The 24805-nt window shown below is 37.0% G+C and overlaps 2 protein-coding genes across 2 annotated transcripts; both read left to right on the top strand.

Moving 5' to 3' along the window:
- The first annotated feature begins 8884 nt into the window (after positions 1–8884).
- On the top strand, positions 8885–10278 carry LOC129266536 (transcription factor Ovo-like 2). The gene is made up of 2 exons (XM_054904390.2): positions 8885–9035; positions 9914–10278. Exons 1-2 carry the CDS (start codon positions 8933–8935, stop codon positions 10276–10278), a joined length of 468 nt encoding a protein of 155 aa, XP_054760365.2. The 5' UTR covers positions 8885–8932.
- An 8512-nt stretch (positions 10279–18790) lies between these two features.
- LOC129266922 (uncharacterized) lies at positions 18791–23881 on the top strand. The gene is made up of 4 exons (XM_064103156.1): positions 18791–18864; positions 20840–21201; positions 22617–22733; positions 23450–23881. Exons 2-3 carry the CDS (start codon positions 20840–20842, stop codon positions 22618–22620), a joined length of 366 nt encoding a protein of 121 aa, XP_063959226.1. The 5' UTR covers positions 18791–18864; the 3' UTR covers positions 22621–22733; positions 23450–23881.
- Positions 23882–24805: the final 924 nt, after the last annotated feature.

Genomic DNA, 24805 nt, shown 5'->3' with positions numbered 1-24805 from the left:
ATATCACGTAAGGTTAAAAAATAAGCAGCAATTACATTAGAAGGGCAACATTTTCATCACACTGGATTAATAAGAATACCCAATGATGGTTGAACACATAATTACCCTCATGGAGCTCTTTTACCCAATCTTTTGTAGAGTGCATTTTCATTGAATTTTTTTATTTTTTTTTTATTTTTTAGAAATAGATCGTTTATCCTAAGGATTGGCAAGCATAAAAAAGAATCGTGTTCAACATCACCGATGTATTTAAGCTCAAGTAGCAGTTGCTGAATTGACTTCTACACATTGGCGGCGATAGCATCAACATTAAGGGGGGTGGGCGGAAAAAATTCACCCACATTTTCCCCCAGTCAGCTGGCAAAAGCTGATTTTTTAGTAGTCCTACTAACGTCTTAAGTTTTATAAAGGACGACCTCCCCTAATTTTATTCACATTCACATTTTTCTTTTTATCTTGCTGCAATTTCTCTCTTGATCTTTTTTTTATATATGTTTTCCATTTATTCTTCTCCGCGTAGCGCGAAGCCTGCGGGGGTTGGGGTCTAGGGAGCAAAGCCCCTGGCAGCTTAATAAAAATTCTGATATTTCCAGACGGCATTTTGTAAAAAAAAAAACTCATTTGTATGAAATCAACATCTCAAAATTGTCAATTTAATCTCATAAGAATATTTTTTAAGATATAAGACCAGGTTACAACCAATAACTGTTTTTGAGGGTTTTTTGTTTTGCTTAGACATTATATAGAATGGGAAAAATTTATTGATCATTAACGATGTTTATAACCCTGAAGTGCAATATATATTCGTACTCTTAAAAAGTTTGATAGTTCTTATTTGATCATATTTTGTTAATTCGCAAGTATCTATTCATTTCATAATTTTTCTATATTTTGTGAACTTTGTACGTGTCGATCTCCGGATTGTTTAACAATATTTTTCATGCAATAATCCGAATTGATTTGAAATTTGGGAAATGAGGGCTTTAAGATGGGGGAAATCAGGAAAAGCGAGCTAGCGCAGAGAGTGAGCTTGGATAGTCGCGCGCATTTCGATGATGGTGATGCACAGCAATTATATATTACGCCATATTTCTGTTAAAAACATTCAAAACCGCAGGCTCATCCAATTAAGCTAAATATTGCATCTGCTGAAATAAAATTTCAGATTCCTTTTTTTTCAATACTTTCGTGTTTCCAGTCTTTTTACTACTGTTCGTTATATTTCTGCATTATGAAGGGTTATAAAGAAGTTCCCGAAATGAACATAGCACTGGGAAGCTTTGGTGTAGAGTCACCGCCAAGAAGTTTATTGGGTTCTAATTATGAGATTTGAACTATATCTCCTTCATTTTGGTGCCAAAAGACCATTTTTTTGCTTGTTATTTGTTTCTGAACAAAAATGCATTAGGAACGAGTTTAAATTTGAATATTTTTCTTAGTTAAAACTGTAATTTTCCGCTATTCTGTGTAGGTTTTGATATTTCTTATTTCAGCTGTTCATAAGCTATTTTTTTATTTTCCTTTTTTCTTTTCCATTTTATTCTTTCTCTGTGTCTTTCTTTGATCTCTCTTTATCAGTTTATTACTACTTTCTTTCTTCCTTTCGATCTCCTTCTTTTCTTTCCTCCTTTCTTTTTTTTCATCCTTCCTTCCTTTCTTCCTTCCTTCCTTCTGTCTTTCCTTTCTTTTTTGTAGGGGGAGGGGGGAGGACTGTCCCCTCCTCCTGAAATTAAGGGGAGACGTGCCCTCCCCTGCTCCCCCCCCCACTTCCACCGCCTATGCTTCCAAACGCTATTTATCCGACAAAGTGTGTTTTGCCCCACAGAAATGATCCTACTGGCCCCCCTGCATTCGCGCCTGTCCCACCAAACAAACTTTCAAAAACTTTCAGATGACAGAGCTTGACTGAATTACTGAGTAAAAACATATCTTATACCTTATCTGCAACTCGATTCCTGAATAAAATACCGCTGCGACATTAGGCGTTAAGAATTGCGACGTTATGCGTTAGTAATTTAAGCTACGACATTATGCGTTGACTGTGACATTATGCCTAAATCATCCAACGCATAATGTCACAATCAACGCATAATGTCGCAATTGCGACATTATGCGTCGCTGCGACATTATCGGTTGTAACATGCCCTACTCAGCGTATTGTTTTTTGTGTTATATTTTGTCGTGTGTTCGGTACCTGATATTGGGGATTTGGGCCTAGATGAGCTTACCGTCGCAAATAGACAGAAAGCTGAAATTTTGTATTGAAAGGTCATGGCAGCGAAAGGCCGAATTGTGATCAATTTTACAAACGTGCAAGTTACATGTACAGTTTTCGTACAGTGCAGGGGCGGATGCAGCCTTCGCCAACAGGGGGGGGGGGGCGAAAAAAAAATCAGCCATATATTCCCCGATCGGCCGCTCGAAAAGATTTTTGGTTTCTTTGTAGGGGTATTCCTAATAGCCACTTTTTAACTTTATTCTTATTAATCAACATAAATATATAATATCATAATCCATATTTATATAATGCGAGCGCGAAGCGCGAGCAAATTTGTTTTCTCGAAATCTTATGTATTTTTTCCTAAAATTTGCACATTCTGGGCATTGTTTGTTATCCTGAAAAAGATGTGTATGAAACTATATGATAACTACGAACGCGATACGCGAGCAGAAATTAACTGATGTAAAAAGGTACCTGTTAAAGATTGCATGCAGTTAGCCATGAAGACGTTACATATTTTAAAAATCAAATAATGCGAGCGCGAAGCGCGAGCTGATTTTTTTTACATTTTTACCCGAATAATGGAAATTCTAAGCACTTTTTGTAACTTAAACAGAATAGGTATATAACTTAACAATTAATGCGAGCGCGAAGCGCGAGCATAAAATTTCGAGATTTAGACCTACTGAACGAGACACTATTTATGTTTTGTAAATCATAAACATAGTAATAGGGGATCTTTCTACATTCACAATGAGAGCACAAAGCGCGAGCAGAAAATTTTTGATATTGTGATCTGAAACTGGATAACGATAATGTCCTTAGGACATGTCATCATATGAAAATGAAGACTTTCTTCCTATTCCTCTTGCTAAGCTCGAGATGAAACAAAAGGGACAATTCAATTATTGAATTAATGTCTTATTCATTAATGCCTAATGAGGGCGCGAAATCTGATGATATGATGGCCTGAAAACTGGACATTTCTGTCATATTTGTAATTATAACTAGGATGCATCAGTTAATATATTATTAACCATTTATTCGAGCGCAAATTGGGAGCCTAAATTTTTAATACACTGTCATGAAAAGGGCATTTTAATTAGTTTATTGTATAATCAATATTGAGACATACATAACTCGCCAATTAAAATGCGAGCGTGCAGCGCAAGCTGATACGTTTTGACAATCAGACCTGAAAAGGGATACTTTGAAAACCTTATGGAATACTCCAAAATAATAGGTACCTGATAAATCAAAATTTGCGAGCGCGGCGAGCGCGCAGCGCGAGCAGAAAATGTTAATATTTAGAGTGAGACCCTAAAACTGACATTTTTACAGAGCACTTTAAAAAAATCAATTTGTAAATCACACAAAATAATGAAAGTTCGATTTCTGAAATGAAATATGTTTTGTATAAGATATGTAATTCACCTAAAATGCAATGCGAGCGCGAAGCGCTAGCAGTATTTTTATTTAGTAACATGAAATATTTTCTTAATTATTTTCTTCCCCTCATCTTATTTTATTCACTAGTCTTCTTTTTCTTATTTGTCCCCCTTCTTTTTTCTCCTCTGTCTTTCCTTTTTTTTTTCTTTACCCTTTTTCCTTTTTTTGCTCTGCCAATAGGAGGGGGGGGGGGCGGGCCCCTCGGGCCCCCCTGGTTCCGCCTATGCAGTGTATCGTAATATTTCTAAATGATACACGAACCTATTATATAAATTGCCTGACCTTAGACTCAGTGGGAAAAAAAAAACCATGAAAAGTATAATAGGCTTTATAGTCGATGAGTTAAAAGAAAAAAGGAAAACTAGACGATGGAAGGTGTATATGATGGAAAAGAGAGGAGAGAAGCAGGCAAAAGCACAAAGGAGAAAAAGGAAGAGAAAAAAAGAGAATACGTTCACCGAACCTTTACATGTACACACCATATCCTGTCCCTTAAAGACTAGTAGGTAATATTCAATGAGGTTTAAAAAGAATAAAACTAAAATATTTACAGAGTAAAAATATGGATTGATGTAATTGAACTGTTGAACCGTCGCGACATTAAATTATCCAAACTCCCAATTCGACACAATGCATATTTTACATCATTCAAAAGATCATTTAATTCTCTTACAATGATAACATGCTTGTTATGATCATGCCATTACGAAAATAGCAGGATTCAAAAGTGTTGGAAGAGTTCTGAATTGAAAAGCTGCAAAAACGAGCAAAAAAAGTTTGGAAATCTGAGTTTGGTCTTTAATTTCTCCCAACTCCCAATTTTGCACAATGCATATTTGATATCATTCAAAGGATCATTTAATTTTCTTTAAATTGATACCATATTTGTTATGATCATGCCATTACGAAAAGAGCAGGATTCAAAAGTGTTGGATGGGGTCCGAATTGAAAAGCTGCAAAATGAGCAGAAATAGTCAAGAAGGGTCAATACCATGAATACAGAACATGATTCTTTGTCTGTGTCAATAGAGATGAAAATCCATTCAAATCAAGCCTCTGCTTCTGTAGTGATGGTTCTGTGAGATAACATGGTTTGAGTCGTGGTTTGAAATACCCATGCATGTTTGTTTGTTTGTTACATGTATGTGTTTGCTTTTACAGAGGTGTGTTTGATTCCATGTTAACATGGTTAATGTTGATGTTAAGGTGCATGAAAATAATTAAGAACCGCTGAGAAACACACTCATCACCACTGAAAAAAGAACAGTGAATTTCAAAATTGTGTCATTTTGCAACTTTCGAATTTTGACCTTGCCCCACATTTCAAGACACTGCACCTCCATGTGAACGATAATCACATCGTGTAGGGTATCATTTAAAGAAAATTAAATTATCTATTCATTGATATTAATTACAAATTGATATTTACTAAAACTAATGAGGAATTATCGATCAAAATTAAAAGAAACCGCTGAGAAACTCACTCATCACCACTGAAAAAAAGAACAGTGACTTTCAATATTGTGTCATAATGCAACTTTTGAATTTTGACCTTGCCCCACATTTCAAGGTACTGCACCTCCATGTGAATCATAATGATATCATGTAGGGTATCATTTTAAAGAGAATTAAATGCCCTAATCATTAATATGAATTACACATTGATAATAACTAAAAATATATCTCAATATTTCAATAAATAAAGTGAAATTCACAGAGCAAAATGCTGAATATTTGATCAAAATCGGATAACAAATAACGAAGTTATTGAATGTTAAAGATTTGCATTATTCCGGTGAAACTATTCTAGGCATGTATTCATGAATATTCATTAGGTGGGCTGATGATGTCATATCTCCACGTGTTTTGTATTTTATTATATGAAATTAGTTTTTTTGTGTGAAAAATGTCTACCAAGAACTACAGCAATTGGATTGACAACTGATTAAGTGCATTGGTTATTTATTGCCGCAACTTATTTCATAATGGTGGAGACACATCATTTACACATGTATGATAAAATGGAACAATTATGATTTCATGTAATAACATAAAAAAACGGGAAGTGGGGATGTGACATCATCAGCCCACCTAATGAATATTCATGACGATGTGCATATAACTGTTTTCACAAAAGATTAATGAATTTAAAACTTCAACAACTTCGTTATTTGTTATCTGACTTTGATAACATTTTCTGCATTTTTTTGTGTGAATTTTACTCTCTTTATTTAGATATAAATATTTTCAGCCCGGACCATCCCTTTAATCCAGGTCGATTTCCGTACTGGTTAGGATTAATGCACCATACAGCATCTGGAATAAACCATTTACATATAAAATATTCAGCACGTTTGGTAAAGAAGGAAGTTAATGAGATAGGACGCAAGTTCTGTAATCATGGTAATGTGTTTGGTTTAGATTTTTGAATAGGTACTAAAACAACTGTATTCCAAATTGAGGGTACAACAGAGTTTTGAAATGAAACATTGTAAGTAAACACAACTCACAGGTAAATTCCTTTATCATTCTTTACAGGCAAATCACCAGAAATCACATGTAAACATAGTCCTGTATTTAAACACACTGTTTACACTTATACTGTAGCTAAGTGTCACCATATGAAATTATCATCACACTAATAGATTTGAGGATAGTGTGAATCAGATCTTCACATACCCCCCCCCCCTATGAAAAAAAAAACACTATGTGGTATTTTGCTCTTTTTAGCAGAGGGTAAAAAGAGAATGCAAACTATAAATTCATCTCAACGTACGAATGAAATGATATGCCACTGAACACTTTCTATACTACGTTTCGGTTTAATTTGATCGATAATTTGCAGATGTAGAAGATGGACCAATAGATCTGTCCATATCAGGCTCAGGGAAAGCATGGCTATCGAACCAGGGATCTTCACCAGGGAATACCCATGGGAAGAACGGTAATGTTATCCGCCATGAACGTCATAGCTGGAGCACTAACGTGGTTAACAACAGAGAAGGGATCATTACAAAATCCCCCTCGGTAAGCAAAAACAAATATTAATTCCACAAATTCTATATTAATTATCTGGTTCTCTTGTAATGCCACAAACTGTAAAACCTTAACGATGGTGGGTAAACGATTCTACGCAAATGTATGCCACACATTATATACGAACTTTCATGGTGACATCAGGGCCCCGTATTACAAAGAGTTACGATTGATCCAATCAATCGTAACTATATGGAAATCCATCAGTGTCATAATTTTTTCTATAAGAAAATTTGCACAATGTCCTTTGTAAACAAAAAGAAGCACAGTGAATTTTCAAGAAAACAGTGAATGCATGAATATACATCATAGTTAGAAAATATTTTGAACAACCATGAATAATACATGTTGACGTTGCTGGCCGTCCATAGGTGCGATTGATCAGATCAATCGCAACTCTTTGTAAGACGGGGCCCAGAACTTGTTTCACTGTTCAGTCCTTCACAAATCACAACCTTTCTATTGACTCTTCATTTGTATTTTTTTTTCATTTATGTACTTTATAACCCAATGTTGACAATGGGAGATAAAATACAATACAGAACTCCTTTAAAATGGAGACATTGTGTCTATGTTTCAAGCGTTGTATATTACCCCCTATATAATGTATACATAAAGTATATAACTTAACTTTTTGCTTGTAGGAATATATATATATATATATTTTTCATTGTCCAGGATATATTTGCACTACCGACAGAAGCGTACAAGCGCCCTGTTAATCCAGATAACGATACGCTCTACATGTACAACGGAGGTATGAATCAAGTGCTTCATTCAGATTTGATGCAAAAGTCTGTCCAAAATTGCCACACTCAGAGATTCTCTATTGACAATGGACTACATCAATCAGGCGATACTATAACACAATATTACACATCAAAACGCATCCGAAACCACGTATTCCCTAATTTATATGAATCGATGAATAGTCTTCTATTGCCTGAGAGGCCCAATAATAGCTTACCTTCTTTGGAAGATATCATTCGGGTAGTTCAAGATGAAACAGGGAAACAACCAGGCCGATCAAATTGCATGTCATTGCTAAAGTCATATTATCTTGACGCTGTAGCGAAACGTGACCTGGTATTGGATCTACTCCGCGAACTTCATACCTCATGTTCTCAAGAACCAGATTTCAGCCATTCAACCTCCCGCTCCATAAATGCATACCAATCTAGAGAATGTCTTATGGAGGATTCCCCAGCGTCATATGCACCGATGGAAACAGAGTCATTTCATTCATCCGACGTAGTGCTAGAAGTTTCGCAGGTTACCTATCTTGAGGATATATGTCCAAAAGCATGTAGCCCAGATCGTCGGATTAGTTCAAATAACAATTCAGCAACCTCTCACGAAAACGGGGATGCCTTTCGAAATATTTTCTACTCCGAACATGTATCTAACAAACGTCAATATTTACCAAACGTTTGCCAGTCTTCGAAGAAAGTTTCGGGTCAGCCGTCTCAGGGGATAAATGGGACGATTCCACAACCTATCTCAATAGAACCAAGGTCTTCCAGATGGACACATTTGAAACAACAGCGATATCTACCCACAACGTCAGATAGACAAGTATCCACATCGGGAAACGCAACATTGTTTCGAAACCAGAACAATCCAGTTCACGAAAACCTTCGGTTCTCAAAGAAAACAGCAGTAACCTCATCCACGAATTTGATACCACCAAACGAACTTGGAGGACCTTCTATTCCAAGGCCCGTAAGTGATCCTAAGAGCTCTTCTCAACATTTTAAGACAACTCAACCGATGCTAGAATACACAGTTTTAGAGACTGGAATACCTGCGAGGAAAAACGGTCAGAAGTTCAAAGAAAACTACAACTCGAAGGATTCATTGGATGTTTCAACCTCATTTACATCAATCATCTCCAATGACTCTTCCACACAACAGTCTGACAGATTCCGTGCTTACCATGTAATCGAATCAGGAACTTCAAACGATACGTTCGCAGTTGGCCAGAGAAAACCCGAAACAAGTCAAGGATTTAGTCGGTGGGAACACGCACCCGGACCGAAACTTGTCAACGAGCATATGAGCCAGACCCCTGAACATCCTGATTCCGCATCTCTTCTCATCCCCGACTCTCCATCTTCTGGGAAAGGTGTAGTACAGTTTCGAAGAACATTACATAGGTCAAAGCAGAAACACAGGTGCAGTAGCTGCTGCAGCACATTTAACACGGAAAGAGCATACAAAAGGCATATGGTCACGGAACACAACCATACTAAGACCCATATCTGCATTTTTTGTGAGAAGGGTTTCCAGGACAAGTTCGACCTGAAAAGGCACTGCCGCATTCATACAGGTACTGTTGGTCATTAATTTGTTTTCTTAAGTGAAGGTTATATTAAAGTAAAATGTATGTCAGTAGATAATTCACTCTGCAAGAGAAACTGGTGGAAGTAGTAATGTTATGTAATATATAACATTTGTGAGAAGGCTATTATCTAGTTGCCTATATTTAACGGCGCACTATACATGCAGGCTGTAGTTCTATCTGGTGAAGGCGTTTTGCATTCAATAAATTAAACCTGCCTGGTACCCATTAAGCCCACCTGAGTTGAGTGCAGCAACATGTGCACTAGCGTACCTACGGGGGGGGGGGGGGGGGGGGCAGAGGGGGCAGTCTGCCCCCCCTGACGAGCCACAACCCATGCAAAGGACGTATCCATGCCCCCCTGACGAGCTTGAAGACCTTTTTTGCCCCCCCCCCCCCGATGAGCTTGAAACCCTTTTTTTTTTTTTTTTTTTATTTATTTTTTTTTTTTGCTTGTCAAATTTTGTTCTGGTACGAGTCCTTCATTTGTGATTGAATGAAGACCTTTTTTTTTTTTTTTTGCTTGTCAATTTTTTTGGCGGACGGTTTTGCCCCCCCCCCCCCTGTGAAAAATCCCAGGTACGCCATTGAACATGTGGGTAAACGTCCTGCTGAATGGAAATCCACTATGGCTGGTATTGGAACCCTCGTCCCTCTTGTTAAAAGACGAGAATTGTAACCACTAGACCACGACGCCCTCAAAGAAAGGATGGCATATTTTAGGCCTTGTTAATCATGAGATCGCAAACGTCAATACAATGAAGTACATGTGAGGAATGCTTTTGGTATAAGATTCACGCTGGTATTTCCTAAATCAAGTTGAATGATTTTCCTCTTAATCGTATTGTTTTCTTTATGCTCCAAAGGTGTAAGGCCTTACAAGTGCAACATCTGCCCACGCTCCTTCACCCAACGCGTCTCTCTGGAGACCCACATCAGCAAGGTCCATGGGATGCCACTGACCTACGGCTTCAAGGAGCGACGAAAGAAGATTTACGTGTGCGAGGACTGTGGGAATTCTGCCAAGGAGGCGTATGACCATTACCTTCACATGTGGATCTCACACTCGCGCCTGGCGATGCCCAAACGTCTTCGACATAAAGTGAAGCACAGGATCAAGAAGATCAGTCAATATGGTGATGTTAAAAGCGAGGAACAACTTTTGGCAGACGATGTGGCTGTCACCCAGGCAATTCGTTGTCTTCGAGATATCATACAGTCTCAAGGCTAGGGTATCTTAATACTAGATGCTATATTGTTAACCTAAATGTGTAATATATCCTCAAAATACCCCAGGATGTGATTTTTTTTGTAACTGTAGTTATAATGAGAAAAAATCTTCAAAAATGGTTTGTTAAGTTTAAAATCATGGCATTTTTTTTTGTGTATCTAGGGAATTATTTTTGTATCTAGGGCATTATTTTTGTGTATTTGTTGCATTATTCGGACGTTCTTTTTTCAACTCGTAATTTTTGTAATTGCTTGACTGATTCGTATGAATTTGAAAACAGCATTAACTTGGTAGATAATTTATACTCCGGTAGGAGAACCAGCTGACTTTAAGCACACCTGAAAATGAATAGGCAAGAACTCAACGTCCGTTATATGGTTAGATATGGAGTTGGGTTTGAGTTTTAAGAGTCGCGTTAGATTGGAATTCTGCAACACATTTCTTAATTAACTGTACATGACCACGTTGACGGGTGGGCAGAATGATCCATTGTTAGACTTCGTTTTCACATGGCTCCCTTCCATTTTGAAAAAGTCTTGCAGGGATGTGAATATAACAAAGAAAGGGCACGGTCCGCCACTCGAATGTCCTGCGACAAAAGTGCCTCCTCATACTCTCGCTCCATGTTATGAAGCCAAGCCAATCGTTGGCACGATCTTTTGGAGTTGCTATTCGTTCGTATTTGTTTTTTTCTTAATCAAGACAAAAGCGACTCCAAGTACCACCCGCAAACACTTGATGATAATGATGATGATGATGATAATGATGATAATAATACGCAAAATTTATTGCGCTTGCATATTGCGAATGTTTCTAAGCTGCATACGAATACTCTGGCTTTAGCAAGGCTACCCTGATCAGACGCTCAAACAATACAAGGAATTATTTCCTACCGAGTACCCATTTGTTACATGTTGGTGAAGAGTGGCAGATGAAGATATATGTAAAAGCCTAGCCAAAGGGCGCGATTGCTAAGGTTGGATTTGAAACCCAGACCTTTTGGTTCAGAGTCTGGAGACTCATCCAGTGAGCTACAACACCTCTGAAATTGGCCTAGTTTCTGAGCATTCAGCACTCTCCAACAGGGACGTGGGGGATTGCTTTTTTCCAGGCATCCGTTTTGCCCACTTTTGTCACATATAATACGAATGTTACTTTTTTTTTTTTTTTTTTGCATTTGTGTCCTTGCCAGACTTAGGCAAAACTTTGCGCTTTCCCGTCCCGATATCATTGAAGTTTTGTATTGGTTAAAAAAGAGACCTTGTTATTCAGTCACGACTTATTCGCGTAATAGATGTTAAGTAGATTTAAATAGATATCGAATTATTCGCGATATAAAACATTTTATTCATCATATCAAAATATTTATACTCGTTTAGAGTACAAAATGAGGTGTAGTTCTTAGTTTACTTTCATGTACTGGGTGGCGTCTGGCGGAAAAGCAGGGGCCGCAGATGCGGGGGGGGGGGGGCTTCAGCCTCCACTTTTTCCCAAATCCGTGTACAAAACCGTAAAAATGACCATATGATTGTGATTTTTTGCATGGTCAGCCACCTCCCTACTTTGAAAACCGTTCCGCGGCCCCTGAATAGGCAAATATAAAACGATATGTGTACAATAAACAATGCGGGGTTCTTACATGTATGTAAATTTGTGTTACATTTTGGATATGAAAGGCATCACTAAGAATATTTGTAGTATTTTCGAAGCAATTTGCTTCGTGCTAATAGTGAAATAATACTCAGCTTTTATGTTAACGAAAATTGCCATGTGTTTGTAAATATACAGAGATTTCTGATGTGGGGTTGTAGTCTTTCAACGATAATTTCCTTGTAAGAAAAGAAGAAAAATACAAATACTATATTTTTGTATGCCAGTAACATTGGTTATTGATAATTTTTTTTATATACTTTGAGTTACCTTTGAACATTAATGTTTTTTGTTTAACTTTCTTTCTTTACACGTTGAATAAGTGTTCCTTTTTTGTCACAGTTATTGTCGCATGTCCCTGAGAAGCCCCGAGGTTTTTTTTTTCTGAGAGTGGTGCTGCACATGTTATACACAAAAGGCATCCCCCAGGAAATCAGGTTGGTTTGAGAAAATAAAGAAGCTTGACCAAAATCAACTTCAGTTTGGACAAAAAACTTTTTAGGTTTGCAATTTTTTATTCCAAACCAACAGCCCCACAAATAAAAATAAATTCTTACTTTTCACCAACAAGGCCTTACACGTGTAACATCTGTCCACGCACCTTCACCCACGCGTTTCTCTGGAGACCCACTTCAGTAAGGTCCATGGGATGCCACTAACCTTCGGCTTCAATTTCAAGAAGCGACAAAAGAAGATTTACGTGTGCGAGGACTGTAGGAATTCTGCCAAGGAGGCGTATGACCATTACCTTCACATGTGGATCTCACACTCGCGCCTGGCGATGTCAAACGTCTTCGATATAAAGTGAAGCACAAGATCAAGAAGATCAGTCAAGATGGTGATGTTAAAAGCGAAGAACAACTTTTGGCAGACGATGTGGCTGTCACCCAGGCGATTCGTTGTCTTCGAGATATCATACAGTCTCAAGGCTAGGGTATCTTAATACTAGATGCTATATTGTTAACCTAAATTTGTAATATATCCTCAAAATACCCCAGGATGTGATTTTTTTTTGTAACTGTAGTTATAATGAGAAAAAAAATCTTCAAAAATGGTTTTGATAAGTTTAAAATAATGGCATTATTTTTGTGTATCTAGGGCATTATTTTTGTATCTAGGGCAATATTTATGTGTATTTGTTGCGTTATTCGTACGTTCTTTTGATAACAATGATGATGATGATAATGATGATAATAATACGCAACATTTATTGCGCTTGCATATTGCGAATGTTTTTAAGCGCTGCATTCGAATACTTTGGCTTTAGCAAGGCTACCCTGATCGGACGCTCAGCCAATCAAGGAATTCTTTCCTACCGAGTACCAATTTGCTATATCTTGGTGAAGAGTGGTAAATAATGATAAAGGCCAAGCCAAAGAACGCGAGTGCTGCAGTGGAATTTGAACCCCTGGCCTTTTGGTTCAGAGTCCGGAGACTCATCCACTGAGCTGCAACACCTCTACAATCGGCAAAGTTTCCGAACATTCAGCACTGTACAACAGGGATACCTGGGGGAGGGGGATTACCTCGTCCAGACATACGTTTTGCACACTTTTGTCGCATAGAATACGAATATTTGCATTCGTGTCCTTGCCAAAACTAGGCCGAACTTTGCGCTTTCCTGTCCTGATATCATTGAAATTTGGCACAACTCGTGCATTGTATTGGTTAAACAAAGCGCCGTTTATATTCAATCACGAATTTATAGCGTAATATGTGTTAAGTAGATAAAAAATGGATATCGGATTATTTAGTACATATAATACATTTTATTCATCATATTCAATGATTTATACTCGTTTAGAATACAAAATGAGGTGTAGGTCTTGGTTTATTTGTATGTACTGAGTAGCGTCTAGCGCAATAGGCCAGTATAACACGTTATGGGAAATAAAGCGGGGTATACTTACATGTATGTAAAGTTGTATTTAATTTTGGATATGAAAGGCATTACTTAGATTATTTTATTAGTATTTTCGACGCAATGTACTTCGTGGTGATAGAGAAATAATACGCATATTTTATGTTGACGAAAACGACATGTGTTTGTAATTATACAGAGATAACTGTTGTGGGATTGTAGTATTCCAACGTAAACCTCTTCCGCGATAGCAATTTTTTGTTATGTTGTATTATAACACTGTTCCTTCTTTCGTACATATTATTATTGCACTTGCTCATAATATATGATAATAACTCTTTTAATTCAAATTCCGTCATGATTTCTTAAGATAACCTATACAACAGTGCCAATTTCTTTGTAACGCTTGTGTTTTTTTTTCATAAAACTATAAACATGATAAAACCTAAGTTGGGAATTCGGTTCACAAATGGTAGTACAATGTTTATCGACATAAAATGATTTTTGAATAATGTAAATATTCATTTTTGAGAAATATATCACTATGCAAATTGTAAATTGCAGTATTTGTATTAAAAATTCAATATCGTGGGCATTATTACAAGACTATAAATCGAAGTGGTGAACTGCATTGGGGGTAAGGGATAATCTTTTAGGTAATGGGTTTCTTTTGTTAAAGGTCGCCGTACCAGACCAGACACCCCAAAACCAAAACCAACTCGCCCAAAATAAGTTTTGAGATTTATATTGAGCTTGGAAAAAGCAGCCTATGCTTAAACATGATATATGATATCTTGTCAACATTGACCAACAATAACACATAATAGCACACAATGTAGAATAAATTCAGGGAGAGCTTCAAAGAGAACAGGGTTAATAGCTGTGTTGTTCGCTCAAGCATGAGATGCGCACACGTCACATTCGTGAATTTTAATGATCTTCACAACTTCAAATCTTGACACTGTCAAGAATTCTTTCAGATAACACAGTTTTTCTAATTTTTACTTTGCAAATGACAAGTTTAGCTATTTGCATGGAACATTCCAAGGCGATTTATTGTTATTTTTCGGGTGTCTGGTTATATAATTTGATTGACTTGTAATTATAAAATTCACATTTTAACACACTTCCAATAATACATTTTTTGCAACCGAAATTAAACATGGAGCTTTGATTGTGTTGTTGTTTGTGATGTCATTTGTAATATTCCGCGCCCAATTGAGTAAACAAAAATAAATTTCAAGAAACAGTTCATCATTAAGTATTGATTGTTAGTGATGTCGTCCCGACGTTCTTTTCTCTTGTATTATTACATGAAATCATAATTATTTTGTATTTTTATACACGTATGCACGATACGTCTTCCTTTTGACACAATGAAATGCCACTGCAATTGACATTATTGACATTATTATGCAATAACTCAGTTCTCAACTATTAAAAAAAAAATATTTGTGGAAAATATTTGCATAGATTAAATTTAATTTGATAAAATAAAAATAAATAGGCGGGAATATGGTCTCACGTCAACGGTTTCACTAAAATATTACATAGCTGAAAAAATGTCATAACTTGTTTTCATCTTGTCTCATTTTGATGAAATAAATATAGGTAAATGGACAATCCCTGCTTCTTTTACACTTACTCACTGTCAAAATCTTTCTGGTTTATACGATATGCATAAGATCAAAAGATAAGAGTGGAAAATGATATAATTAATTTCTGATAATCTTATTGAACAATTTCACACAATACATTTCAAATCGTTAAATTATACCTTTACATACATGTCCGCACATTCTGATAAATACACCATGTGTTGAATAATAGCGATGTTCAAAAGTTCGTTTAGTCTATACACCGGGCATAAAAACAGGTGACGAATGAAATTAACCTAAGAATGGAAACCCTTGTTATTTTTACTCTAGGATTTTATTGTTTTATTAAAGTCCGTCGCATTCTGCGCCCCAATACCGTCGTTGTCTTGTAGAAGTGTGTCCAGGGGCCCGTAACACAAAACAAAACTTAGTAATGATCGTCGAGCATTTTTATTATTACGATTGACTGCATTGACCACAATTATGATTAAGCGTACGATTAATCGCTGACCATTGTGTTACGGGAACCAGAATGTTAAATTATGATTTTAATGAAAGAAAATGCTTCCGAAAAGGCGGTACGAAATCTGTCATCGTTTGACACCTATGATACTTCGGATGTCAACGGTTTGCATCATAATCGCATACATTGGATGTTGTCTCATAGAACCTTGCAATGAAAATATTCATTCAAAATGGGGCGAGTTGCGTTCCGATTGCAGTCCCTTGAGTTTGGTAGGTTATCTTTAATTCTGGATATAGGAATTGGCGGACTTTAAGGACAAGTCGCAAGGGTTCAGTGGGTTGCTGTGTCTTGTATTTGGCACATTCTTCATTCCTTCATTATGACACAATATTTATGAAAACGGGAACCTGCCGTTGGTGCGTTATGAAAATGGGGCGTGATCTGTGTTGAAGCTTTCTGTATGATATATATATCGTGTGTTGAAGAGTGTTGCCAAGGGTGGTCGAAGATTGTTGAGTCCATGTTAACTCAAGAACACTTTGATACCATTGTTCGTCCAGGGTTAGTGGTTTCATGAATTTCCCATAAGAAACTTCCACGAACTTATCGAATGGCCAACTTCAACCCTGGGTATAACACTATACTCTACACTAAAGCGAACCTAAAATCCTATTGCAACACTAAACCTATTAAAACCCTGTTTCTTAGACGAAATTACCTGGAGCAATTGTCGGAGGAACAAATGCCGTGTCACCTAATTGGTACCTGATGGAATGACAAATTGGCATTTGCTGGTGTGCGTTTGGTATGTGCGCGTGTGACGAATCACCACACTCATCAGTAGCGTATCCAGCATCAACTACGACAGAGAATGTATGGGCCCATGCACAAGCATAATAGAGTCACTATTGTCCGCCGACAATTGGGCCCCTGAAGTGGTTTGTAGGATCTGATGCTGGATACGCACCTGCTCCTAAATGAACAGAGAACATAATGTAGACGAAGTTTCCGTAAACAATAGACTCGAGTCCCGTTTCACAAAGACTTGTTATAATACCAAATGCCAATTTTTTTTTTACTGACTTTACTATCGGTCAACAAGAGTGAATGATTTCAGTGGTTTATAAATGTTATTGACAATTTGTTATTGTAACCAGTTTTATGAAACGGACCCCTTATGAATTGACGCCATCGTATCCCCATCTTTATGGAGGTAAGTGCTATTGCCTTGTTCTCAGGTGTTGCGTGATATGCAGCTGACTCATCTTTGACAACTCCGTTTACACGTACTCCTATATCCTCTGAGGGAGGGCGATATGATATTATTACGTAACATGCATAAGGTCTATCGAGTATATGGATTCAAGAACGACCCAAGTCCCCATCATGGTCAAATTTGGTTTAACATGGCATGTTATAGCTTATACGAGCTCATCTTATTTTGTGATTTATATCCCAGGCATTCCCCGCAAAAGTGACCGAAATAAATGAACAAAATGACCAAATCCCATTGGAAATACATACTTGCTTTCCTCGAATTGAGCTAAAAAAATAAAAGACTATAGTTTACTTCATTTATCCAGTGAAAATGAAAAAACACGAAATTTTTTTTTCTAAGGACGGTTACTTTTCGATGTTTTATTCCCAAATGAGCTAAATTAAAAAAATCATAATTATGGTATTTTTTTAATATTCATCAAAATCCGCACAGATGGTGTGAACTTGTATTCACAACATGTACCTACAAATCTGATTCCATAACCTTATGATAAGTAGTAAAATAAGACACATTTTCCATTACCCGGTAGTGGATTAAGCTCCTTTTTTATACCGGTAGGTATAAATGAATGCAACTGTTTATCTCAAGACACTCGATCCGCTCTGTCATGAGTAATATTCAAACGACTTCTGAATTCCTAAAAATATTCACATATAACATAATTGCATAATTTGTTTTCGCTCATGTCAATATGTAATCATAATGATAAATTGATTTTATGTTACAAGTAAGTAACGAGTCTGCAGAGTGTACCATAGTATGAGAGGGAATGCGTGTGTGGGTTTGGGTGCTTCCGTGTGTTTGTGTGTTTCTGATGTCTGATGACGGCACAGAGGGTTGAAATTTTTAAAAGATTTATTTCTTGTTTATTTTGCATATTATGTATTGTATATATTTACCATTATAATTTGTATGTATTTTAATTAACAGGGCCCAATTGCAAACCAGCTTTTTATCTTTGTTAATGTTTTTATCGTGTACAGCTGAATTGGTTACCTTGTATAAAGATGTCAAATAAATAAATAAAAAGTAAATAAATGGGACAAAACTGTTTTGGATTTAGCCTCCTTTGGAATAAAACTCAAATTTGCAATCAATTTTTACCAACTTTCCCATTTTTTTTCCATATGCAATATGGTGCATTTGATTCCCAGGTCTAGATACATATTTAAATCAAAAACTCAATTTCGATCAAAAGTGGATTTAGCCCCTTTTGGAATCAAGCTCTTCATTAGTTCTGCATCGGTCAGGTATTAGAGTCTTCACAGTTATTAATCTCTTTCCACAAGTCAGACATTGACAGTCCAGCTCCCTAACTTCTGATACGAATTTGGTACGTTTCAGTTGCTTCACCTTCCGGTTACGTGTCATATTATGAGGATCATTTAGTTCGTCTGCTTCGTCACGTGTTAGTTTTCGAAGCTCAGCAATCGACCAAGGTCGCCTGCGGCTTTTACTTCTGGGGCCCGTTTCATAAAACTTTTGACTTGCAACTGTAACATCTCCCATATCTATGGCAAATCTTGTTATTGCAATGGCAACTTGTCATAGTTGCAAATATCCGTTTCATAAAAGCTATGACAAATTGTTATCGTAAATAAAAATAAATAAATGAAAAATAGTTCGTGAACGAGCCTGATTTGCAGCTAACAGCCGGTTTTTTTCTTCACACACGTCGTCTGCGATAAAATTTTGATGGTGACAGAATTGAAGTAAAATTTGAATCGGAGATGTAAGTACTTTCTAATTATTGTATTTATTCAATTATTACATCATTTGATAAAGTAATAAATAAATCACTTCCGAAAGAATGACATTGATAATACATATCATATTTCCATCGTTTTCTACGAGGTAAACATGCATTTTGCCCGGGGATATCGTGGAGGCATCATCGAGATGCCGAGTGGTCGCTATCCCGGAGCTTCGGCGTAGTACACGGCAGTAGTGTTGATGTGTGTGGGGTGGAGCTCGAATGAGCGGCGTTGCGACTCGAGTTGCATCTGTCTTTCTTTCTGACTTTAGTCTTTAATTACCTAATTCAGTGCGATATGTGAACAGCTGTGTGAGAGTGAGCCTTTATTTTTTTGTGGCTTGGGTTGTTGTGGGCGACAAAAATACAGTCAAGTCTCGAGGAGCATTGATGGGTGTTGATTGGTGTTCACGCTCATGTTTGGCCTCGGCTTTGGCATGTTTTTTTTTTTTTTTTTTTTTTGGGGGGGGGGGGGGGGCCGGGGGTGACTGTCACAAATATTGTACTCTGTAACTATGAGGGATTGTTTTTCTTATAGTTTTCAGGGGGCCGGGGGGGGGGGGGGTGGGTGGCTTGCGAGTGTAAACAGTTTGGTGGCCAGACAGTACTAATTATAAGCTGTGAGTCAGTTAGCAAAAATTTGGGCCTTTTTTAGAGGATCTAAGTACTTCTAGATCTAGACTCTATACAAAATCTGATTTTGTGATAGATTTCGAGTAACCCAGGCAACTGCGGCCCGCTGTACGGGCTGCAGCCCAGGAGCTGTCCATGTATTACCCGGACAGCTCCTGGGCTAGTTGGCAGACAAATGGGGTAGAATTGTGGTCACCATATCACCCCAAATTAAAGGGGGAAAATTATGCACTTGCCTCTATTACATGGATGAAGATCTATCGAGACACAATACTATCGTCGATGCATAAAGTGTAAGCTCAAAAAAAGGCGAAAGTTATGTCGCTTTCGTTCTCCTGCTTTCAAAATTGAAAACAAAATGGCAGATCGATACCGGGGCTACTTGTGCTTTTTTGAGCTTACAGTTTATGCATCGACGTTAGGAATGTGTCTCTCAATAGACCTTTTTTTTTTTAATTTAGACAATACAACACTTCTATGTGTGAATCATATCTAAATGCATAACTATTAGTGTTGTATCCTAGGCTGGGTCAGCCCAGACAGAGACCGCTAAAAAAATTTGCATGTTTTTTGTTGAATTCAATTGACCATTGACCCCCCCTCAAGAAAAAAAAATAAATGAATAAATTAATGTAAAAAAATGAAAATGAATAAATAGAATAAATTAAAAAAACAGGCAAAATAATTAAATATTACCGGTATATATAATCTATAGAGAGGGGGGGGGGGGTGGGGTGGAATCTAGATCTAATAATAGTGTGTGCATTAGAAATTCACATTGCGTTGATGATGGACACAATTTATGTGCTGGAAATGACTGCATTTGTCAGGCCTCGGAGCCGAGACATCAAGACAGAGCGACCGAGGCCGAGACATCGGGCTTCGAGGCCGAGGACGCAAATTCTGGTCCCGAGGCCGTCCTCGGTACACAACACTGATAGCTATAGAATCAGCATGCTCTCTATACCCTACAAGATTGATAACAAAGACATGTGTTTCAACAAGAAATAATTGGTCAACGTATATCTGAATGGGGTATTGTACAGTACTATTGATCAACCAATGATACGAGTTGTATTCTGAGATTTAAATCCATGTTCCTCGTTGACCAATGTTGTCAAATAAAAACCTTGCTTTGAGCATAACATCCTCAAGGTGGTCTGAAATTCTATTAGAAGAAGGTACATGTACTCTTCTGTGGAAGTTCATTTTATGCTTTGACTGCTATATCTACAAGTTTTATTATCAATATACTAGTGTTCTGAAGTTGATGTGTTAATAATCAAATGTTTTAATGTTTATTCTACTTAAAACATAATAGATGGCAGCAGGAGCAAATGTTGGTCGTGATGAGGCGTATACCACCATCAACAATGCTGCAATTGCAGTCACCACCACCACTGATGCCACCACCATCAGTGCTACTAATGCCACCACCACCAAGTCTGCTTCTGCCACTGCCATCACCATTGCCACCGCCACTACCAAGACCACTCCTGACACAAAGCCCCCAAGTCCTCAACTGACCAGATATTGCAGCTGGAGAAGGATAGACCAGGAACTTCAAAGCCAGGGCTTGCCGGTCTCCTACAATAAGAAAAATGCCAAGGGCCCATCTAATGAACTTGTTGCAGAATATTTGGCCACAGTTGTAGAAAAGCAGAGACTAACATGCAGCCACAGGTAAAAATCAATGTCAGATATGATGGATAGTCTTGGGTTGCAGAATGAATATCAGTAAAACCCATCATGATGTGCAATCTGATTTAACCCTAAAAAGGCGGTGGGGGGGCTCAAAAATTTTCGCGATAAATCCAAAACGTGAAAGATGGTGCCGCGTCATTATATGCCTTTTTTTTAAAGATTCATGAGTTTTCAGACAAAATTTGTGACACATGGGTACCCGGTTCTGTAATTACGCAACGTTGTGTAAGTACATGTCAGAATTGCTTTAAAATGTGATTTCATTAACAAATCCAATGCAAATTCTGTTTCTAGCCAAAATTCATAATTGTATCATACCGGTAATTTTTATTTTTACTGATTAAAATCAATTACTTTCAAGTTGCTTATGATCAGAAAATTTTGTCAACAATATAAAAAAAAAGTAAAAAAAAACAACAAAGAAATACTTCAGAAAAAAAAAAAAAAGATGAATGGAATTTGATATCATTTAACGTTTATGTGTCTGAACAAAAAAAAAACACTTCAAGGGCTTTGTTTATAGATTTCCAGCCAAATTCTAATTTCATGCATGAATAAGTAAAATTTATTAATTACAAATAAATTTAAATAATTTTAGAACGATCAAATATACAATTTTTTCATCTGTGACAGGCATGTTGCATTTTTTCACAATTGCGCAATTAACGGTCAAGATCTTGAGGGCCCCCACCCCCCTTCCGCCCATCTTTCCTGCCTCCAAAATACCCTGGCAGTCTTATTAGGGTTAGATTAGGTTAACATTGAAATATAACATTCTTACAATGGATTTCAGTGGCGTAATGAGCCAAATATTTTGAGAGGGCTAAATATGGCGGATGGAACAAAAGTTCTCCAAAGATGCAAGAGAGCGAAGGGAGTGAGCAAAATTGTTGAACTTTTAAATACAGAAATCAAATTTTTAGAAAGATTTTGACGTAATCAGAAAATAATAGACTATTTCACCCTTTCCATTCCCTTTTTTTTTCTTGGTCATGAAACATGGGGGGGGGGGGGGCATTGCCCCCTCATCTATACACCAGTGATGGATTTAATACTTTTTGCATGTACGATGACAACGCTCGCTCTCTCTCCCTCACCCATCCTCACTACGTGTACATGTGTGTGCAAGATAAATTATGAGGAACAATTGCATAGCATATGAAGTGATGTTTCTCAACCAGAGATTCCTTATATATTATCTATTGTTGCATGTTTGCATTTTTGTTCATCATATTAACCCATCTTGATCCCTTTACCCCCCCCCCCCATGATAAAAACTTAGTAGTCAAATGACGTTTCCTCTTATTTTCTTTTGATATACATGCAATGTATACATGTGAGAAAAAAAAGTGCCAAACATTTTTTGAAAATTTCTATTTAATTTATTCCTTCAGGTGAGGCTTTGTCCACATTTCCAGAAAGACACAAGATAGTATCAGAAAGCCATGCCAAAATCAACGACTGAAGGGTTTGGAGAGCCATACAAAGAGCCTAGAAATGTGATTTTACCTGTAAGTTAAACACTCTTGATTATAATTCTGATTCACTTTGGCATAGGAAGTATGTCACATGATAACAATTTGAATGATTTTTGTCTTCTTGATTTGCTCTTCGTCAAGAATCCAGTCCATATTTTAGAATTAAACTCTAAGTTCAAGGTGTTAAATTAATATATGATATTTCTTTTACAGCTGCAAAAACAACAAACCAATATCAATCATTGGTAGATAATGTGACTTGCTTTCTCTTGCCAAAGTGGTACATGAATATTCTGCATTTCTATAATTATTGACCCCCACCACTACCACCTAAGATGCAACATGTCAAATTACTGCAAAGACATAGATGCTAGTTATTCACTTAATCATATTTTTAATTATTAATTTGTCAGTAAAGGAGTAATAGGACTCAGGTAGATTACCCGAAGAAGCTCACATAATTTTTTTTACTGGTAGACCCTTTACATTCATTTGATGAATTGAGTTGATGCAAAATCAACTGAATGTAATGAGTACAAAATCCTGTTAATAAACCTTACTAGGTGAGGCTATTCTGGTAGATCATCCCGGGGGGCGCGTGAGGATCTTGTCCATTTGGAGAAATCTTGCAAAGTATCGAAAGGTGCCTCCACCCCCCCCCCAGTCTATTAAGGGTTAACAATGAAAATGAAATTAGGAATAACTTTGGTATCTTGCTTATATGCATTATAAATTAATTTCTATTTCAGGTACTTCAATCACATGAACAGCAGCAGGAGCAAAAACAGCAGCAACCACACAGGAGATGTAACGACAGCATTGACCAACAGCAACAACAATAGCAGCATAAACAATTTCTGCAGGAGGTGCAAAAACCACACCGGCAACCTCAACAACATCAAGATGTCCAACAACCACTCCGGGAACATTAACAGCAACCACAACTTCAGCAAGAGTTTCAACAAACACATCAGCAAAAACCAACAGCAGCAGCAACAACAGCACTTATGAAATGAATTTTAATTGAAACTCAAAAGCCAATGAGGAAACATCTTTTACAAAATGAGACATCATTTGTTCATTCTTTTACAGGATAAAGGAAAGCTTTTTTGAAAGTGTAAATTTGCAGGAACACAATGAATGTTCCCTCTGTATCTATTTATTGAAATAAATTTGACTTTAAAAAGAATGAATGATGATTCAATAAATATCTACTTTTTATTTGTCAATGAGTAAAAATACATGTATTTTCTATTTAGAATGACAAAAAGCAATTTATCAAATCAAAATCATCAAAAAATTGACCAATATGGCTCTTAGGCCCTCAAAATTGTTGGTATTTTGATGAAAAAGCTATTTATGCGGCAATATTTGACGCAGCTCAAATAGCTGCGTCAAATTTGCCGCAGAAATTGTCATTTGCCGCAGCTCCTTGAGCTGCGTCAAATATTGCCGCTGAAATTGTCATTTGCCGCAGAAAGTATCTGCGGCAAAGTTTTATGAAACGGAAACTTGCCGCTGTTTTGAGATTTGCCGCAGAAACACAGATTTGCCGCAGAAAGTGGGAGTTGCCGCTGCGGCAAATGTTTTATGAAACGGGCCCCTGGTTCTGTGGTGTTGATGACACGCCGTTGCGCACCCGATAGTGGTTGCGCGTGCAGTCAAGCATGATGCGCGCGAATTTGGATGAATGTGCGTTGGTGATTGGACGGTTTATTCCATTCCCTTCAAATGTCAAAATTACAGGACATGAATAAGCTTTAACAATGTAACTTTGTAAATAAATGCATAAATCCACATATTCTTCAAAGAATTGCAGACCATTTTTTTGGTGTATAGAGTAACACAACCTGCTTAGATCACTTATTACATACATATTCCAAACACCAGACAAACTATTTTTAAATCTTCAGTATACAAATAATAAACATATGAAATAATTTAACATGTTTAAGCTCCTTTATTGAAAACGATTTTAGGTCACCATAAACTCACATTTGCGGATAAATAAAAAGAGAAAAAAACATACCACAAAACATCCTACCGTAATATAAATGTTAGATATGGCCATTATCTTTTACCGTCTACCCAAGTTTGTATGCAAG

Source organism: Lytechinus pictus, chromosome 8 (genome assembly GCF_037042905.1).
Source record: "Lytechinus pictus isolate F3 Inbred chromosome 8, Lp3.0, whole genome shotgun sequence".
NCBI classification, from domain to species: Eukaryota; Metazoa; Echinodermata; class Echinoidea; order Temnopleuroida; family Toxopneustidae; genus Lytechinus; species Lytechinus pictus.
Note: the sequence above shows the minus strand (reverse complement) of the source record. Positions and strands in the feature narration are given on the sequence as shown.